The sequence below is a fragment of the Martes martes genome, assembly GCF_963455335.1.
Source record: "Martes martes genome assembly, chromosome: 1".
NCBI classification, from domain to species: Eukaryota; Metazoa; Chordata; class Mammalia; order Carnivora; family Mustelidae; genus Martes; species Martes martes.
Genome location: NC_137888.1, coordinates 64,969,395 through 64,991,180, shown reverse-complemented (window position 1 = coordinate 64,991,180; position 21,786 = coordinate 64,969,395). Strand labels below are relative to the sequence as shown.

At 37.9% G+C, this 21,786-nt stretch overlaps 1 protein-coding gene across 1 annotated transcript; it reads right to left on the bottom strand.

Annotated features, from left to right (window-relative positions):
* Nucleotides 1-944: 944 nt before the first annotated feature.
* On the bottom strand, nt 945-20,492 carry TIMMDC1 (translocase of inner mitochondrial membrane domain containing 1). The gene is made up of 8 exons (XM_080796983.1): nt 20,393-20,492; nt 20,067-20,274; nt 17,516-17,681; nt 14,610-14,698; nt 13,825-13,892; nt 8,576-8,654; nt 4,823-4,933; nt 945-2,236 (listed from the first exon to the last, which is right to left on the bottom strand). The coding sequence occupies exons 2-8, from the start codon at nt 20,258-20,260 to the stop codon at nt 2,086-2,088; spliced, it is 858 nt and encodes a 285-aa protein (XP_080653109.1). The 5' UTR covers nt 20,261-20,274; nt 20,393-20,492; the 3' UTR covers nt 945-2,085.
* Between the last annotated feature and the right edge of the window lie 1,294 nt (nt 20,493-21,786).

Here is a 21,786-nt window from a genome sequence, read left to right as displayed (position 1 = left end):
TAGTTTTATAATTTCTAGTTGGAGAATTTAATCTATATGTGGATGTGAATAAAACAATAAACAGATTGACTAACTGCCAATTTGTCAGCAGTTTATGAGTGAGATAATTAAGAAAAACATGCTTTATGGCGTTAACATGTAAATCATGTTAATAATATACTTGTGCAGGGGCACCTGGGTGGCTCAGTGGGTTAAAGCTTCTGCCTTCGGCTCAGGTCATGATCCCAGGGTCCTGGGATCAAGCCCCGCATCAGGCTCTCTGCTCGACGGGGAGCCCGCTTCTCCTCTCTCTCTCTCGGCCTGCCTCTCTGCCTACTTGTGATCTCTTGTCTGTCAAATAAATAAATAAAATCTTAATAAAAAAAATAATATACTTGTGCAGAAGTTCTTCTATCCTTATAATTACTAATATCTGCTGTTCTCTCTCTCTCATCCCCTGTGCTCCAGGGCCTTGTGCTATGTTCCACATGCATCATTTCACTTAATACCCATTCTGAGGTAGATGCGATTTCATTTGACAGAGGGGAAAAACTGAGACAAAAGTAAAATGGCTATGCTATAGGCCACATGGCTGCAAAGCCACATGACTGGGATGCTAAGCCAGCGATCTGCCTCCAGAGCCTCTAATTTCAGCCCCTACATCACTCAGCTACACAAACCTGGCCCCTGAAAACAGTTATTTTCAGAACAGGAACTAAAAACAAGGAGATCTAACACCAAAAAAGCACTAGCAGTCTTTCCCCCTTAGTACACTTAACCCAGTTCATTTCCCCCCCAACCCCTTTCAGTAAAAGCTATAATCTGCAGGATTGCAGATTCCTTCTTAAGGAGCTAGCTCCTGGAGTATAGAGGCTGTGCATCTATTCTAAATAACTTCTGCATATTACAGCATAGACACTTTGTCAGCAACGCTAAGAGAGGAAACAAAGTCAGGCTCCTTTTTTAAAATAATGCGTATCTATTTATTTGTTAAATTTATATTGTATTTCAAATGGCATAGGAATTATCTTTTTATTTTATTTTATTTTAAAGATTTATTTATTTGAGAGAGGGCATGCATGAGGAGGGAGGGGCAGAGTGGGAAGGAAAGGGACAAGCAGACTCCACACTGAGCATGAAGCCCCACACATGGCTCAATCCACAACCCTGAGATCATGACCTGAGCCTAAATCAAGAATTGGATGCTCAACCAACAGCCACCCAGGCACCCCTACACACCGAGGCCTGTGATGTTTCCAGGACTAAAAGGCACTGGGGTTTTATCACAGACCATCTGCCTTACCTGGTTCTTTCCTTTCTCTTCCTAGTGATTTCTAGAGTATTCTTCTAAAGGGCTGCAAGAATAAACATACAACCTACAGAATTCAACTCCAATCTTGGGAAATTTTAAATTTACTGTTGTAAAATCCAGGGAAAAGAATTATGTATTGATTGATCACTATACATACAAGGTCAAATATATAGATCAATCAGGGAAGAAGTGAGTGTGTATTTAAATGTAAAGGTAAGTAAAGTAAGCATACAATAGCTCGATTATTGGGGCGCCTGGGTGGCTCAGTGGGTTAAAGCCTCTGCCTTCGGCTCAGGTCATGATCCCAGGGTCCTGGGATCAAGCCCCGCATTAGGCTCTCTGCTCGACGGGGAGCCTGCTTCCCCTCTCTTTCTCTCCCTGCCTCTCTGCCTACTTGTGATCTCTGTCAAATAAAAAAGAAAAAAAAAATAGCTCAATTCTTGGTTAAAAAAAGGTAAGAGTAGGGGCGCCTGGGTGGCTCAGTGGGTTAAAGCCTCTGCCTTTGGCTCAGGTCATGATCCCAGGGTCCTGGGATCGAGCCCCGCATCGGGCTCTCTGCTCTGTGGAGAGCTTGCTTTCTCCTCTCTGCCTGCCTCTCTGCCTACTTGTGATCTCTGTCAAATAAATAAATAAGATCTTTAAAAAAAAAAAAAAAAGGTAAGAGCAAGTCACTGCCACTAGAGATGCCAGCATTTACATCTGTCAGCTGGCTGACCAAGGAGAAGCCTAGCCATTGGCATTCAATGGACATAGATCCCTTCGATTCACCAATGAAAGTCAAGTCCAGAACATTTTCAGTCTTTGTCTTGTTTATTTGTTGATGAAGGGTTTCTAGGAAGATTTAGCAGTGCTTCAATTTTCTGGACATCATCTTTGGATTGATTTTTCTGTAACCTACTTTCAATTTCTTCAGGGAGGAGCTCAGTAAATTGTAGTCTGGCTTTGCTGTAATAAAAGAATGAAAAGAATATATCATGTACTGCTCTGTTTTTTAGTTCTTAGATTTTTTAAAAAAGATAGTATTTATCCATTCTCCCTGTGCCTTATGAGCAAACATTACTCTTTGTATTTCAAAAACAATGACTTCCTATGCTCTCCTAATCTGTTCCACTCACAGGCTGACTACGATTATCACATCACCAAAATGGACACTGCTGTGGCAGCAGCTTTGATTCCTAAAATATTCCAGAGTTCCTGCAGGGGTATCATGCAAGAACTAAAGCACCCCCATCTCAAGTGTGAGCCTTGCAAACTGGCTGCCCTCTTGCCCTCAGGGCCAGGGGTAGGGTGAGGGGGGTGATGTGAGCACCCTGCCACTCCATCACCTCTCTGTTGCCAGACGTTAAAGGAACTGCACAAAGACTGTAACAATGGTAAATTCAATATGGAAAAGTCAGATGGGACAACACTATAGACGTATATTTACAAAGAGTTAAAATCCAATTTCCAAATAATACATCAGTTCTTTTTCTAAATTTAGTATTAGCTTCTTCCTTTAAGTGATTATCAAGGTCATCCATGACTTTTTCCCCAACTCTTCATTACAAGGTTTGACCATTTCTTCTTCTATATCTCCATAGCTAGTTTTCTACATTTTCCGCTCCCTAAGGCAATTTTTTATATTCTCACTCTGTTTGACCTTTCTATAATTATTTTCAAGCAAAGAAACAGGCATATAGTAAGTTCTTTAACTATTACTGAATTAGGGTGCCTAGGTGGCTCAGTTGGTTACGCAGCTGCCTTTGGCTTAGGTCATGATCCCAGGGTCCTGGGATTGAGGCCCACATCACCCTCCCTGTTCAGTGGGGAGCCTGCTTCTCCCTCTCCCTGCTGCTCCCCCTATTTGTGTTCTCTCTCTCTGTGTCAAATAAATCAATAAAATCTTTTTAAAAAAACCTATGTATTAAATTAACTCCTCAGGAATATCACATGTATATCATAGACATATATAAATATCCTATAAATTTTTGACCCTTTTTCCTTCTAAAGTATCTTTCATTATTATAATTCAATTCAGTTTATTGTTTTTAGCCATTCTTGATATTTTTCCATCTCTAAATAACTGATCAACTTTTCTAGTTATTTTTCTGGTTTCCTTTTTTTTATTGGGATATAATTATTATCTGTTCATATTTTTCAAAATGTTAATACTTCTCCAACTTTCTGTATCAAATTCAAATACCAATATACTTTCCTTACTTTTCCAACTCCTTTCTCAAAGCTTCCTTCTCTTAAAAAACAAATAAAACCAAAAAAACAAGTTTCTTATGACACCTAAAGACCTAGAAATAAGCTAATGCTTTCATGCTTTTAATTTTCCACATCACATTTTATGCTGGCACTTAGAATTTTAAGTGCTTTATCCTACAACTTAGATAACTACATATTCCACCTACCCTCTTACTCTGGAGAAGAGGAGTGAATGAAACAAATATATATTGAGCATTGTGGTGTGATTCTGCCCTCAGAATGGCTGAGAAAACAAGAGGGCTTGAAGTTAAGTAAAATAGCCAAAGTCATAGAATTAATCAATAGCCTAGTTGGGATTTAAGGTTTGTTTTCAAGGTTTCAGTGGCTGCAAAATCCATGCTTTTTCTCCTATAGAACCTAAGTCCCTGAACAACTGATCTACAGATATTAAGAATTTCCATGTGCATATGTGTGTTTAGCACAAATGGAAGCTTCAAGTAAAAATAAGAAAAAAGAAAAAAAAAAAAAAGACTTTATCTATTCAACTACCAAAACAGCAGCAGCTTTCGTCAGTACACAGGAAGCCAAGTCACGAGAATCCTTCATACCAGGAGTGCTAGCTAGCAGCCTGTTATGGTCATCTTACAAAGAATCAGCACAAAGTCCACTCTAAGTCTGATAACTAGTCCCCAGGGAGTGACTAGATGGCACAGGTCAAAGTTTTCCTCCTCTTCAGTGGCATCCAGTCCACTAACAGCCACTTTAACTACCTAACTCATGTGCATCCACAGCAAGAAGTGGAATCTTTGAATGTAGAGACCTAACATGCTCTGTATTGTTCACAGATGCATGTGTAACGTGAGATATAACCTTTTAAATAATGCCAAGTGAAACTCACTCATTGCTGTCCATTTCCTTTAAGAAATTTCCTATGCAGTCAAGAATATAGAAAAAGAAAAAATATGCAACCAAGTGAGGTTTGGAATACCTTAACTTAAAAATAAATGTATCTAAAGAATGTCCCTCATCAGATTAAGAATAAAATTAGTGTCTTTCAGTTTTCTATTCCTTCACTAAAAAGCTTAAAAAACCAGATAGTGTACAAGTTGAAGAAAATGAAACTCTTCTTTGATATTTATTTATTTATTTTTTAAAGTAATCTCTACACCCAACATGGGACCTGAATTCACAACCCTGAGATTAAGAGTGCTCCTCTGACTGAGCCAGCCAGGTGCCCCAGAAACTCATCTTTGAGTCGAGGGGCAGTTTAGAGGAGCTGGGTTAAGAGAGCATCAGGATGGCTAAGAAAGTCAGATACCCTCATCTTCACATGCTCCTTACCTCTCTTCCAGCTTTAGCTCATGGAGTGCCTTGCGATCCTTCTGTGTTCTCTCTTGGACAGTCTCACCATAGAACTTCTGAAATGCCATCAACAGACTTCCTACAGGAGTGCTGAGAGGGAAGCAGAGAAAGCTTTGGACAAAGGAGCCATTAGCCCGCACACCATGGGAAGGTCTGCAAAGGCATGAGCAACACTGACTGAGCCACTTCTTCTCTGACAGGTATAGGAACTCTGACAAAGTGTCCTTGTCGAATGAAGAGGAAATTATTAAGGCAATTTCCTTCCTCCTCTTCTAAACAGTAGAGAAAAACAATCACTGCAACATCCTAAAATTAACTGGTATAAAAACAACAGGTCTATAAGTTGGCTCTGTGTTTTATCATGAATGATAAACTGGGAAAATATATACTTATGACAGTTCTAGTAAGGAGATTTATACGGAAGATTTCTCAGAAGTGAAATCAACACCAGGAATGGTACCAAACCCAGTAGGAGGCAGGAACTGTGGAAGGCATTTTTGGTTGGAGGAAGGACTACTAGCTTCTGGAGGCGGAACCACCAAAACATTTTCAAATTCGGAAGTCTGGCACAACAGTCTCACCTGTAATGTCAATAGTTACCATTAAGAAACTGATATAGATAACACTTATTACGGGGCGCCTGGGTGGCTCAGTGGGTTAAAGCCTCTGCCTTCGGCTCAGGTCATGATCTCAGGGTCCTGGGATCGAGCCCAGCATCGGGCTCTCTGCTCAGCGGGAAGCCTGCTTCCCTTCCTCTCTCTCTGCCTGCTTCTCTGCCTACTTGTCATCTCTGTCTGTCAGATAAACAAATAAAATCTTAAAAAAAAAAAAAGATAACACTTAGTACAATAACAGAAGAGGATTTGGTTCTTGTGTTCTTGAAGAGAAGGAGTTTTTGGCTCTGATATAACTTAAATTTCCACAGATTGCAATGTAAGTAAGCTCATTTAAAAAAGAATTTTTGCTAAATGCATATGTCCACTGACAAACAGATAAAGAAAATGTGGTCTATACAATGGAGCACTATGCAGCCTTTAAAAAGAAGATCCTGTCACATGCTACATGTTTCAACCTTGAGGATGTTATGCTAAGTGAAATAAGCCAGTTATAAAAGGACAAATATTATATGATTCCATTAGTATGAAGTATTTAAAGTAGTCAAAATCATAGAAACAAAGTAGAAAGGTGGTTGCCAAAGGCTGGGGGACAAGGGGAGGGGAGAATTAATGTTTAATGGGTAAAGAGTTTTCAGTTTTGCAAGATGAAAAAGTTTTAGAGACCATTTGTACAACAATGTGAATATACCTAACACCACTAAACTGTACACTTAAAATGGTTAAGATGATAAAATTTATGTTATGTGTTTTTAATGACAAAGACAAATAAATTATTTTGGCTTTTAATTTCAACAATTTTCCCTTTCAAACTAAGCTAATATATTAACAACATAACAAGGAGTGCCTCGCTGGCTCAGTCAGTAGAGCATGTGACTCTTGATCTTGGGGTCCTGAGTTCAAGCCTCACATTGAGTTTGCTAAAAAGCAAGCAAAAAAACACAATATAATAAACATCATGTCAGCAATGGATTATGACATGCTGAAGTTTTAAAAAGAATTTTAAAAAAGAATGCATGAGTCTACAGTGTTACTTCTTCCTAAAAAGGGGATAGAAAAAGGGAGGGCATAGGTGGAGGGAAAGGGAGAACTCTTCTATTCAAGTAAATGCCAACTAACAAAAACAAAGAAAAGATAGAATTAACAAATCATTTTGCAACCATCTTTGTAGTAACTGATGACACCAACAATTATAATAGATCATTAAAACCACATGAAAAAAGATAGCTGGAGAATAGGCTATTCAATCTTATCCCACAGATTATTTGTTAATCACAATGGGAAAAAGATAGCCTTAGAGTGGAGGAATTCAGTAGATACCAAATGTGGTAGGCAAAATCCTAAAATGGCCCCCCAAACTGTCCTGCCTTAATCCCTCAACTATAAATATATTATACCCATGATTATATTACAAGGGAAAATTTTACAAATATAATTAAGGTTAGTAATCAATTAAATCTGAGTCTATCAAAAAGTAAATTATCTGGATAAACCCTTTAAAAGCAGAGTTTTCCTTGGTGGCACAGTAGAAGTCAGAGAGATTCAAAGTATGAGAAGGATTCAACATGCTAGTTGCTGGTTTGAACATGGAGGGGGTCACCGTGAGAAGGAATGGGATGTCTTTAGAACAGTGGTGCCTGGCTGACAACCAGCCAGGGAACAATGACTTCAGGCCTACAGCCACAAGGATCCTGTCCACAACCTGAATGGTTTAGGAACAGATTCTTCCCCAGAGCCTCCAATAAGAGCCTGACTGACCAACACTGATTTTGTCCTTGTAAAACCCTGAACAGAGAGAGCCCATCTGAGCCTACTCAGACTTCTGACCTACAGAACTGTGATGTGATAAACGGGTAGTGTTTCAAGTTGCTAAAGTTTGTGGTAATCTGTCACCTACCAGTGGAAAACTACTGTACCAAGTCATTAAAATTAATTTCACTTATAATCGCTGATACAATATATCTCTTGATATGATACACTGAAAAGGAAACACCTTCACCTATATTGTGTTCCTGATGAAAATATTTAAGCTAAATCTAATCCTGAGGGGATAATAAAAAAAAATTGAGAAATTTTCTGGGGGGAAAAATGCAGTGGAACTGTTCTAGTTTAAAGGAGTCAAGGGATGCCTGGGTGGCACAGTCAGTTAAGCCTTGGATTCTTGGTTTCAGCTCAGGTTGTGATCTCAGGGTCCTGTGACTGAGCCCCATATCAGGCTCCATGCTCGTGTGAAATCTGCTTCAGTTTCATTCTTCCTCTTCCTCTGCCCCTCCCGCTTGTATGCACTCTCTAAGAAATAAATCTTTTTTTTTTTTTAAATAAAGAAATCAAAAGCATAAAAACAATATACAACTGCATCCTGGGTTTAAAAAAATTATAATAATAATTAAAAATTTTTTTACTATGGACCCTATCTTAGATAGCTATATTGAGTCAATGCTAAATTATTTATTGTGATGATCATACTGTGATATCACTGGCAAATATACATCATTTCATCCTGGGAGACACATGCTGATATATTCAGAGATGAGGAATTATGAGGTTTCCAAAGACTTAACCACAAAGAAAAAAAAAGAAAAAGAAAAAGAACTGTACACACATTACACACATATACAGAGAGATATAAAATGAATACAGCAAATGTTAATAACTGGTGAATATAAGTGAAGAAAATATGGGTGTTCAATGGGCTAAGTCATTCAACTTTTCCACAGGTTCAAAATGTTTCAAAGTAAAAAGCTGAAGAAGAAAATGTTTAAAATTTATTAAACTAAACAAACAAAACCCAAATAAAAAAAATTTTTTTAAGAACATGCTTGTTAATTGTTTCTTATTCCTTTTTTCCTGCTCCTTGCAAATACCATTGTTCAAATTACAAATAAGTTCAGGTGTCAGTGATATATAAACAGTTTTTACTCAGTGACAACTGTAAGTAAAATCAACCATTTGGGGTAGAATTCAAATTTGACAGTCAAAGCCACTGCCAATACAAGACTAAAGACCTTCTATAGGTTTTAAGATTTAACACTGTTCTTTAGAAATGAATGAGATTTTTAAGAGGTAAGGCATTAATGAATGTTGTGTTAATTTAGAATGAAACTGTGTTAACACTTACCCCAGCAAGGCTCCAATTATACCACCAGCCACCAGACCACGAAGGCCCAAGTTTATTCTAAAAAGACCTCCTGTGACAGCTGTTTTAAAGCAAACAAACAGAAAAAACGCTGATATTAAATTTTCTTTAAACACTAGAATCTATCTTTAAAATTTTCCTTCTATAAAAATGACATAAACCCCTAAGCAAGTTTTCTGAACCCCACATGAATATACCACCACAATCTCTTCCACACTGCAGGTTCAAAGGAAAACATTCCTTTTATAAACCTACTTTTTCCATCTGTTCTAGGGTCCAATCTCTTCTCATTCTCTTCAATGTTTGCCTACTTCCTCTTAAGAATCTGTAATTTCTTCACTTCCACCTCTTCCATTTCTTCCTTCTTCAAGAAAAGCCTTCCCCAAATAAAAACCCCTGCAGTTTATACCTCCCCCCACCACGGCCTCACCCTTTCTTTACTGCTACATGCCTCAGGCAGGCCTGCAAGCGGGCATTTAGCCTACAGTGCCACCTGGTGGTCAGTGTAGAGGTCCTCTTTCCTTCCCACGGGAATGCTCTAACTATGATGTCATTCATTTTCCTCCCTCACTAGGTACAATACAACTAATGCCATCTCAGGTAGTAACATTGTTTTTTAAAAAATCTGAGATCTATTTCTCTTATTTAAGAACTATTTATCATTTTTTCATTTTCTACGTTTTAAAATTAACATGAACGAAAATTATCTTTAATTCTATTTCCCAGAGGTAATAATAAATTTGATCTTTTTTTTCCCCAAACAAAACATTTTTTAAAAATAAGATACTTTTTAAAAAACCTATTAGAACAGCCAAAATCTAGGACACTGACAACACTAAATGGTGGCAAGGATGTGGAGCAAAAGAAACTCTCATTCACTGCTGGTTGTAACCCAAAATGGTATAGCCACTTTTGAAGACAGTCTGACAGTTTCTTACCATATGGTTCAGCAATCATGCTCTCTGGTATTTACACAAAGGAGCTGCAAATTTATGTTCACACCAAAATCTATACACAGACATTTATATATAGCAGCTTTGTTCATAATTGTCAATACTTGGTAGCAACCAAGATGTCCTTCAGCTGGTAATGCATAACCTGATACACTCAGACAATGAAATACATAGGTAATAGTAGGTAATGCATAAACTGGCATTCAGACAAAGCACTAAAAAGAAATAAGCTATCAACTAATGAAAAGACACTGGAGGAAACCTGAATGCATATTATTAAGTGAAAGAAGTCAATCTGAAAAAGCTATATAGTATTATATAACATTCTGGAAAATGCAAAACTATGGAAACAGTAAAAAAATATCAGAGGTTATCAGAGGTTGGTAGGTGGGATGCACAGGTAGAGCAAATTTTTAGGGCAATGAAAATGGTCTTTATGATACCACAATGATGGATATATGTCCTATTTGTCCAAACCCGTAGGATGTACACCAAGAGTGAATCCTAAAGGAAACTATGGACTTCGGGTGATAATGATGCATCACTGTAGGTCCTTCATTGTAACTAATATCCCACTCTGGTGTGAAATGTTCATAGTTGGGGAGGCTACATGTAAGTGGGGGAGGGAGTATATGCAAAATCTTTGTATCTTCTGTCCAATTTTACTATGAACCTAAAACTGTATTAAAGGTGGGGAGGGAGTAATGAGGCTTATTAAGTTGTCAGCAGCCATACACCAAAAATGGAGTTGGACTCTTTATTACACATAACTATGTTTTCTATGAATAAAGACAATTTACTTTGTTTTTCTCATTCTTGGTACTTTTTGTTTCTTTTTCTTACCTGAATGCACTTGTTAAAGTCTTCAGTATAATGCTGAATATGACTGTATTCTTCTCAAGTACCTAAATTACAAGTGTATACATCTGTGCTGTATTCCTAGTCTTAGGCGAAAATCATTCAGTCTTAAACATGACATTTGCTGCAGGTTTTTTCATAGATGACCTTCATCAGGTTAAAGAAGTTCCCTTTTGGGACGCCTGGGTGGCTCAGTTGGTTAAGCAGCTGCCTTCGGCTCAGGTCATGATCCCAGCATCCTGGGATCGAGTCCCACATCGGGCTCCTTGCTCGGCAGGGAGCCTGCTTCTCTCTCTGCCTCTGCCTATACTCACTCTCTCTCTCTGACAAATAAATAAATAAAAAATCTTTTAAAAAAATCATTAAATTAAAAAAAAAAAGAAGTTCCCTTTTATTCCTAGTTTGTTGAGAGTTTTTAATTCTGAATGTTGGATTTTTGTCAAATGATTTTTCTAAGCTAACCTTAAATTCCTTGGAAAAACTCACTTGGTCATGATATAATAAGCCTTGTTTGTTGCTGGATTTGGTTTACTTGTATTTTGTTAAGGATTTTTGTGTATATACTTTTTTTTTTTTTTTTTTTTTTTTAAAGTAAGCTCTACACCCAACACAGGGCTTGAACCCACAACTCTGAGATCAAGAGTCACATGCTCTGCCAACTAAGCCAGCCGGGTACCCTTGTATATCTTGAGTGATAGTGATCTGTAGTTTTCTTTGTTGTTTTCATCTGGCTTTGGTATAAGGATAATACTAGTCTAACTGAGTTTGAAAGTGTTCCTTCCTCTTCTATTTTCTGGAAGAGTTTATGAAGGAAATTTCCCAAATACCCATTGAAGCCATCTGGTCCTGGGCTTTTCTTTGTGAAAAAAATTTTAATAATTTAGTTTATTAACTTATTATGGGCTATCCAGATTTTCTATTTCTTCTTGAGTAAGTCTTGGTAATTACTGTTTTGTTTTTTCTTCTTGGTCAGTCTTGCTAAAGGTTGTCTATTTTGTTATCTTTCCAAAAAAGCCAACTTTTGGTTCCACCCATTTTTTCTTTTTCTTTCAATTTCAATGAGTTTTGCTTTAATTCTAATTTCCTTCTGTCTGCCTACTTTGGGTTTATTTTGCTTCTCATTTTCTAGTTTTTAAAGATAGAAGCTTAGATTGTTCATCCGAGATCTTTTATAATGTAGATGTTTATAACTGTAAATTTCCTACTACATACTAATTTGGGTGCATCTTAGAAATTTTGACATGTGTTTTCATTTTCATTTAACTCAAAATATTTCTAATTTATCTTGTGATTCCTTGTGGTCTACGGGTTATTTATAAATATGTTGTTTAATTTCCAAATACTTGTGGATTCCCCCATCTTTTTTCAGTTTAATTCCACTGAAGTCAGAGAAAATACTTTGTATGATTTCAGTACTTTAAATTTATTAAGACTTGTTTTGTGGCCTTATATACAGTCTAGCCTGAAGATTATCCCATGCGCACTTGAAAAGAACGTGTATTCTGCTGTTGTTGGGTAGACTGTTCTATAGATGTTAGTTCATACAGGTTGATAGTATTGTTCAAATATTCTATATCCTTGTTGGTATTTCCTCTAGTTGTCCTATCCATTACTAAAAGTGGCATATTAAAGCCTCCAACAACTATTACCGAGTTGGCTATTTCTCCTCTCAATTTGGTGCTTGTTTCATGTATTTAAAAGCTCTGTTGCTAGATGCATTTATGTTTATAAATGTTGTATCTTCTTGATTAATTGGTTCTTTTAACATTATAAAATGTCCTTCTCTTTGTTGCATTTTTATATTAAAGTCTATCTTGTCTGATACTAGAAGAGCCACTCAAGCTCTTTTCCTTACTGTTTGCATAGTTTATCTTTTTCCATCATTTTACTTTCAACTTACTTGTTTCCTTGAACTAAAATATGTCTCCTGTAGACAGCATACAGTTGATCTTTTTTTAATGGAGTCAGACAATTTCTGCCTATTGATTGCAGTGTTTAATCTACTCATATTTAATGTTATTACTGATACAGCTGGATTTAGGCCTGCCATCTTACTATCTGTTTTCTATATATCTTATTTCTTTTTGATCTTGTTATTACTTTAAAAGGTTACTTTCTTATTACTTGTTTTAGGGATTACCCTATGCTTCTTAATTTATAACAATCTACTTCAGATCAGTAACAGTTTTAGTCCAGTAACATGTACAAAGACTGTTCCAATACAGCTCCACTCCTCTCCCATCTTTGTGCTACTACTGTCACTTACATTATGTATATATGTTAAAACACAACAATACAATGTTATTATTTTACACAATCATATATATTTTAAAGAAGGGAAAATGTTAAGAAAGGAAAAACAATGGGTTTATGACTTCTTTTCTATTAACCTACATATTCATCATTTCTAGTACTTTTCATTTCTTCCTGTCAAGTTACTACTTCGTAACATCTCCTGTTGGAAATATGTTCCAACATATTTCCATTCCTTCCCTCTCATTTGTGCTATTAATGCCATATTCAGTTTTAAACATGCTATATGTCTAATGCTTCGATTTTATTATTTTATGTATTATTTTTATTATTTATGTATTATCTTTTATATCAGTTAAAAGAAAATATATATTTATACAACCTTTAATAATTACTTATACAATTATTTTGACCAGTGCTCTTTAATGCTTCATGTAGATTGATGTTACCATCTGGTATCCCTTCCTTTTAGCCTGAAGAATTTCTATAGAATTATGTAAGGCAGTTCTGCTAACAATATGTATATGGCACTTTATTCGCATTTCTGGAAATAACATTTCAATACTTTTTTAAACGTTCATTTTAAAGAGGTCACATTTACCAGAGGCATAGAGCTTTAAAATAAAATCCAAGCTCTTACCATGAAAAATCTGGTCCCTTTCTACTTCACCTAACCAATCTTATCTCAAAGCCACTCTTTCCCTCACTCACTATGTTCCGGTCATATTATCCTGCTCTTGAGAAACCTTTCTTGCCTTAGTACCTTCATCCTCAATGTTCCCTCTGCCTAGGCTACTCTTTTTTATAGGGCTTACTTCTTCCCATTTTTCACACATCAGCTTCAATGTCACCTCCTCATAAAAACCTTCTCTGATCACCCTGACCATCCAACTGCTTCACCTATTTGCTACCTTTTATCACAGCAACCATTCTCCCCAACCACATTAGATGGTAAACTCCACAAAAGCAAAGACTTTTTCTGTTTTGTTCACCAAGTACACCAAGAGCCAAGCATAATGCCCTTCATATATTTTGCAAGAATGTTGAATGAGATGTGATAAGAAGCTAACCAAAGAATTCAGTAGCTCTTATTTATAAGTCCTTAAATATTTTCCAGACCATATTTGAGAAGACTGAAAAACATAAACAAGAACAAAAATGTCTTACCTCCTGCAATGACAAAATGGCTTAGGGCATTTTTATTTCGGTACACATTTAGACCAGTGTTGACTGTGCTGGGAAGAAGGGAGAAGGAAGAAAACATAAAATGTAAAGTATATTCCCCTTACTTTCTTTCTTTCTTTTTTTTTTTAAGATTTTATTTATTTATTTGACACAGAGAGAGAGAGATCACAAGTAGGCAGACAGGCATGCAGAGAGAGAGAGGGGAAGCAGGCTCCCTGCTGAGCAGAGAGCCCGATGTGGGGCTCGATCCCAGGACCCCGAGATCATGACCTGGGCTAAAGGCAGAGGCTTAACCCACTGAGCCACCCAGGTGCCCCATCCCCCTTACCTTCTTGACTACAATTTTCACTAAAGAAGTGCCCACTATGTCAGTTCCTGGTCTTAGTCTAGGCCCTGTCAATGTGTTCCAGATTACTAATATGCCTATGGGTTTTCTAGGTGACCCGCCTTCTGCTGAAGAATGAACCAAAGAACAGTCAAATTTCTGGAAAAAATACTCACTTAGAAACAGAAATGTAAAGAAGAGTTTTGCAGAATTTCTCTTACTTAGAAACCTTGTACCTATTTGGATAATAGTAGACTTCCACCCATGGATGCAAAACTACATTTGGCCCAATCTTTTACACAGAAAGATAAAAGTTCCTGAGGAGAAGGGTATTATGAATCACTTTCATGTGGGTATTTAGTTTTTAAAAATTCCACTTGCTCAAAAGATGTGCTCCTAAAAGAATACCGAGAGACTCTGTCATGATTCAGAGAGCACTTACTTGAATATAGTCACAAACACTGTAGTTCTCCAGCTCCAGCGCCAGCCATACCGGATGAAGCCTCGTGTGGCAGCACGATGTGCAGATTGCTAAAGGTAACGAAAAGGCTGTGAGGTTCCAGAACACCTTGGTACCTTCTTTATTCTGAAACTGTGGCAGAGGGATGTTGGCTATGGACTAGGCAGGGACACCTAAACAGAAACATCCTACAATCTCTAGAAATATCACTGTTTAAGTGGTGAAGCTAAAGTGAAAGTCCCACATCATCCTATTCCATCAGGAAATGGAAAAGGCACTAAGAATTGCCAGTGTCAACCAAGTAATCTAACAGTGAGGCATAAATTGACAATCTATATGGTAAATGCCATGGCAGATATAAAGTTAGTGGTAGACATGCTTTTTATATTCAGGAAATCTTGGGAAAAAGAAACCATAAAATTAAAAAGCACAACTAACTAAATGGTAAATTAAAGGGAAAGGATGATAGTAAAATAGATAGGCAGGAAAGGAACACAGAAAGAGAACTGATATTTACTGTACATTTTCTATGTAAAAGTTGCGTTAATGTATTACCTCATCTAATCTTTACATTTTTTTTCAGGCAGGTGCTTCAGTTTTTACTAAAGCAGAGAGAAGAAGTTTCTTACCAAGATCACTCAGCCAATAAGGAATAAAGTCAGAATTGGAAGATAGGTCGTCTGTCTCCACAGCACTTTTTCACCACACACCATGGAGCAAGTCTGGTGTAATATTCTGAGGATACGGTCTAGACTTTGAGAGAATTCCCAAGTGGATCCTTAACTACTATATGATATTGGGCAAGTCAAAACTCTCTGAAGAGTATCAGGATGGGCTCATGGCTTTATGTTTTGTTTTTTGTTGTCTTTTTTTTTTTTCAAGATTTATTCATTCATTTTAGAGGGAGAGCATGTGAGCAGGGGGAAGGGCAGAGGGAGAGGGAGAAAGAGAATCCCCAAGCAGACTCCCTGCCTAGCACAGAGGCCAACACAGGCCCCAATCCCATGACCCCGAGATCGTGGCCTAAGCAAACACCAAGAGCCAGATGCTCAACTAACTGAGCTACCCAGGTGCCCCTGAACTCATGGCTTTTAATAGGTGGATAAATAAATAAATAAATATAAAAGTGTGTATGAATATGTGTATAGAAGTACACACGAACACACACATTTCCTAATTTTGTCTACTTAGGGTTCAAAAGCCATGATAACTCTATAAGCAATGAGTACACCCAGCATCAAATCTTAGTTTTTAAATACCATCTTTCCACTAAAAGAAACTAGAATGCTTTGGTAATAACTAATTCTGGGGCTGGTGCTGGAAAAGTAAAAGATGAGCCAGCAACATGCTGCTATGCTCAAAAGTAAACATATGTTCAAAGAATGATGGGGACAGATCAAAAAGACAAAGGAGCTAGTTTGAAAGTCTCCAACTGTCCAAATCTAGGTCAAATTGAGCTTCACGATAAATAATGGTAATAATGGATTATGAACCTATAAGTCCACACTGATATAAATAAATCATAAAGAAACATATACAGGAGGAGGGAAAGCTCTTCCTTAAAGCTGACTACTAAAAAATAAATATAGGAAAGATGGAATTAGAAAATAACCATATAGCAACCACCACAGTACTAACTCTTTCAGGTAAGAGTAATCACTGAATGCTAAAACTAGAGCACAGAAATTTGTGGAAAAATAGGATATTTACATAGTCTCAAAATATAAGTACCCATAAGAAACTTACTAATTACAAGGGGAAAAAAAAAGTAATCTTACAGTGGATAAGCCTGGCAAAGACCATCTCAACCAAGTGCCTAAAGTATATATCATGGGTAAAGAAACAAAAGACACTATGTGCTCCTGATATAATGTACTAAGAAAAAAACAACATCAATTCTAGGATGTTCTTGATAAAACTCAGAGCTGCAATCTAATCATGAGAAAACGCTAAACAAATCCAAATTGAGAAACATTCTACTAAACATATAGCCCACGATCTTAAAAAATGTCACAATCAAGAAAGTTAAAGAAACTGTTCTAGAGGCATGCCTAAAGAGGCATGAGAGGCAAATTCAACATCTGATCCAGAATTAGATCCTGGACTGAAAAAAAAAAATTATTTACTTTTCAAATAAATTATATTAGTGGACCGACTACCAAAATTTACAAAAAGTCTGTAAATAGGATAAAAGTACTGTATCAGTGTTAATTTCCTAATCTGGATAATATATTGTGGTTATATAAGAGAAATGTCTGTTTTCAGGGAAATATATGCTGAAGTCTTCATTACGACTATACCTTACTCTCTAGCAGTCACAAATAAATAACAGTATGCATTATACAAAGAATGATAATATAAGTGCGATAAAATGTTAACATTTGGAGAATCTGAGTGAAAGGTAGAGAGGAATTCTTTGTACTACTTTTGCAACTTGCCTTTAAGTCTGACATAATTTCAAAAAAACCTCAAAACAACCCTCAGAGCTGTAACTTCCTCACTTATACAACAGAACTGATACACAGATCTAACAAATGAGTTAGCACTGCAGTTATAAATGCTAATTATTGTTTTAGTGTGAACTACTGTCCTTCATGGAGGCTCTGTGAATGGGGTTAATATGCTACAGCTAACCTTGATGATTTAGCTAGGGATTAGAAATATATTTCAGAAAGTAAAGCCATGGTGGTAATCCCTCTGAAGATAAGAACTGTGGTCTGACAAGCCATGTGTATGCACTTTCGTGTTAGGACTTCCATTGTTATTAAGTATAGACTTTGTTTCTCTACTCTGACATCGTAAACCCTCCCGTCCCTCCTACCTGAGTAAATTTAAAGTAAATTGCAAACTGCTGTGCCCTCAAATACTTTGAGAATAGCAGTACTTACCACAGCATCAAACCGGTTATGATAAATTTCTGCTTGGCTCTGCTCAACATACCGCTGTTTAGCATGAATAAAAGCTGGTATTCCCCCATATGCCCAGCCAATGATGCCTGCTGAAAGTGCCGCCTTATAAATATTCTCAAGTTCCTTTGAAGTTCTCTGTTGTTCACTAGGACATCAGAAAGACAATGTTGTTTGAGATCAACTTATGGATACTGCTCTCCGAAAGTATGTTCAAGATTATCCCAATACTAACATCACATCTTTCGTCATGGGCACAATCTTCTGATAAATTAAATCTTCCGATGAATTAAATAGCATGGTTATATTATAAGTACCTCAAATCTCAGCCAATTTTAATCTACGCTGTTAGAAATTAGGCTATTAGTTGATTACTCTTGGAAAGACAGTGACTAGAAGGGGCACAAGGGGAACTTCTGAAATGCTGCTAACAGTCTCTTGGTATTGGTATACAGTTTGTGAAAATTCATTGATCAATATATTTATGTATATTTTTTGAGGTGCATTTTATATTCCAACAGAGTTTTTTTTTTTTTTCCTAAGGTGCTTTTATTAGATGACTATTAAACTCAACCACATCTCTGGAAGCAGGAAGAATTTGTAAGCTGGATCCAAAGATCAGTATTTTCCTTTTTGAAATTTTTAATAAGGATTTTATTTATTTATTTATAGCGAGAAAGAGAGAAAGTACATGAGCACAAGTGGAGAGAGGAGAAGGTGGGGGGAAGAATCTCAAGCAGATGCCTCATTGGGTGCAGAACCTGACCCAGGGGCTTGCTCCCACAACCCTGGGATCATGACCTGAGCCAAAATCAAGGGTTGGACACTTAACTGACTGAGCCGCCCAGGTGCCCTGTCAATAACATTTCTGAACTCAGAATCAATGAGTCTTTACAGTTCCTACATCTACAAGAGAAATCTAATTTCTTAGAAAATTGTAATTCTTCTACTTATGTCAATAGGAAAAACTCCAGTAATTTGAACCCTGTATTTATCTTTTATAGTGAATAAGATCAAAAACATTTACCTAAAAACTGGTATATGGTATAAGTCAGAAAAGAAAATATAAAAGAGCTTAAAACTTAACAAGCCAGATGTATATGCTTTGCCTCCTTTTCGTTCCCTGAAAAATTCCATGACCTGGGTGATATTTATCCCCATTTTGCTGATATGGAAATAGAGGCTCGAAGTCCTATGGTTGGCCCAAACAACTAATGAAAAGTGAAGAAACAGCATAGTGGTGGAAAGGACCTAAACTACAAATGGCAACATGGTTGTGGTTGTGGTTGTGGTTGTGTCACCCACTGTTGTGACCTGCAGCCAGATCACAATCTCTATAAACCTTAGTTTCCTCATCTACAGTGGAGGGGAGCGTGGAAATTACACTACATTACCTTCAAATTTATTTCAGCTCCAGCATTCTGTGCTTTATAAAGCTGGTCAAAATAACCCTCTTCTGTTATGCACTACATAGGATCTTTCACAAGTATCTCAACTATTAGAAGGAAGAATGAGAAAGGCTGCCACACTGTCTTTAAAATGAAGATGAGGGGTGTCTGGGTGGCTCAGTGGGTTAAGCATATGCTTTTGGCTTGGGTTATGATGTCAGTGTCCCCAGATGGTGGCCCATGCTGGGTTCCCTGTTCCTCCCTCTCCTTCCGCCCCTCCCCCTGGCTCATGCTCTCTTACTTGCTCTCTCAAATAAATAAAATCTTTTTTAAAAAAGATGATGAAATCTCAAGAAAGCAGGTAAATACGATTCTGCCAACAATCTCACAATCTCAGCAACATCATAAAACTTCAAAATTAATTTAACCACTGGATAACACTGTAGTATGGTAATATACTCCATGAAAGGGCAAATTTTTCACCAGTAATTGATAAATGAATAAATGATGAAATGAATGAATGAATGAATAAAATATCCGGAGTTTTTCACTACAGTTAATTCAATTTGAAGGGTTATCCTTTATTCTGAAATAACCTTATCTGTTAATCCAGCTAATATCTTTTTTCACAAAATGAGAAATTATTTGCCACTATTTTTTATATATTCCTTATTTGACAGAATAAATATTTTACAGGTCTCTTTGCATCTCTTCAACCTTCATTTTTTGGAGAGGAGCAGGGGTTATGGCCACAAAGTATCAGTTTGGGATAAAGTGAAATATGAAAAAGAATACTGGGGCGGAATCTTGCAGATGTGGATTCCAGGGTCAGTCTGGACACTAATTAGCTCGGTCCAATTCTTCTAATTTGTAAAGCCAAGGGATTAAACTAAAACTATATTCCCTAAATATCCCTAAGAGCTGGAACATGGAATGAGTTTCACCCTTACAGTCTGAAATTTGTCCTATCATCACAACTACTAAATGACAATGTCAGGATACAAGTATTATACTGGGATACAAATATTATAACGCCAAATCTTATTTAAAAATAAACCACATCCAGGGGTCCTTCACCCCAAGATGACCCAGGTTTTGGGGCACCTCTTCGTAGTCCCCTCCCCACAGACCCTAGGCACTTTTACTCTTTGACAAACAGGTCCCGGAGGCGGTCCCATCCGGATTCCGAGTACTCGGGCTTTGGGACGTTAGAAGACAGCTTCTGATTCTCCGCGGGAGCCTCCGAATCGGCGGCCACAGCTCCCGCAGCAAAAACACGAGGGAAAGGACTCAGCCGCCTGCAGGGGAAACTCTCTGGCGCTGGCCGCCGCACCTCCATGGCCTTCTCCGAACCTGCGGACAGACACACGCTTGGGTTCTCAGGGCTGCAAGGCCTCCCGGAAACACGGTGGGAGGACAGTAAGGATAACTGCAGTAATGAGTCGGTGAGCACCCGTGCACTACGCCCCACCTAATCTGCTGCCAGCCTCGTCGCCACAGCTCTGGCCATCCTCGTCCTCCGTGCGGGTGCTCACTTTGGAGGACCTTGGCTACACGAGACAGGAAGTCCCACCCTTACTGGGGCAAAAGCCAATGGGCGGGGAGACGGCGGAGCCCTAGTGAAAATACTTCCGGGTGGAGGCGGGACGAACCCCAGCGGTGTCAGGCCCGCCCCCCGGAAACGAGTTGACGGCGAGTAGCCACCTTAAGCACTGCGGAGGTCTTCTTCCCGTTTGTTTTTTCTGGGTCTCTCTTGGTCTCCTGGGCCGCACAAACCGGGTTTAGGGCAGGTGCACAAATACAAGCCCAACCTGTCACCGACGTTGCCGAAGCCTCCCGGCCTGGGTGGAGACCAGCCATAGTCTTCAATTCTGGTTTCTGGAATGAACCGTGGCATTGAAGATGGGTCTTGGTGCCAGATACACCGAGATTTCCAGAACGCTTTTTTGAAGAATCAGCTTTGGGTGGTTCTTCATAAGATGGATTTTACTCCCTTTAGTTGATATGCCTACTGTTGCTCCAAAGGCAGGACAACTTACGGAATTTCTACCAGGTGTTTTTCTTTGGTAATCCAGCAATAATACCAGTGTAGCTTCTGCTAACATACGCTTCGAGGTATAGTTTTTATTAAAATGCATGCATTTAAAATATTCCCAAACTGGTTTGTGTAACTTCATTTTACTGGCAACCAAACATAGTCCGTTATTTTTTGTCAATCCCTACCCCTCCTTTAATCCTTTCTAGATGTAATTCAAAACTGCTAAACTCTTTAGTAGAATACAGCAAATAGAATTTTGGAATTAAAAAAAAATTGGAATTTGATAAGGCCCAGAGGAGTGACTGACTACAGGGACTACCTTAATTAGTGACAGTCATCTGGGAGACAGGATTAGATTAACTCCCATCATAGCACTTACTACACTGTATAATAACTTCCTATTTGCTGATGTGTCTCAGTAGACTAATTCTGAGTTCAGAGACCAGGTATATTCACCTCTGTATATCCAAGACCTAGCATTGTGTCTGGCAGGTGGGTTGGTGAAGGAAGAATTTAGATCCATTTACTCCTGGCTTTGACTCTAGGTTGCTGCTTATCCCATATAGATACTGGTGGGCACCAGGATAAAGTCCCAAGGCCTGAAAGTCCAAGAGAATGGCTGTGAAGTCTGCAGTCTACATGTAGAAAAAGTTGAATGCTCGTGATGATTCCAGAATACTTCTGGGATGAGGGAGGACTTGGAATTGTGGAGCAAGGATGTTGGGCAGTTACTTCCTAAGTCATTTGTATACAACACAAATATCTCCAGCCTCACCACCCCGTAGATACAAATGATGTCATATTAACGGGTAAATTTCACTAACTCC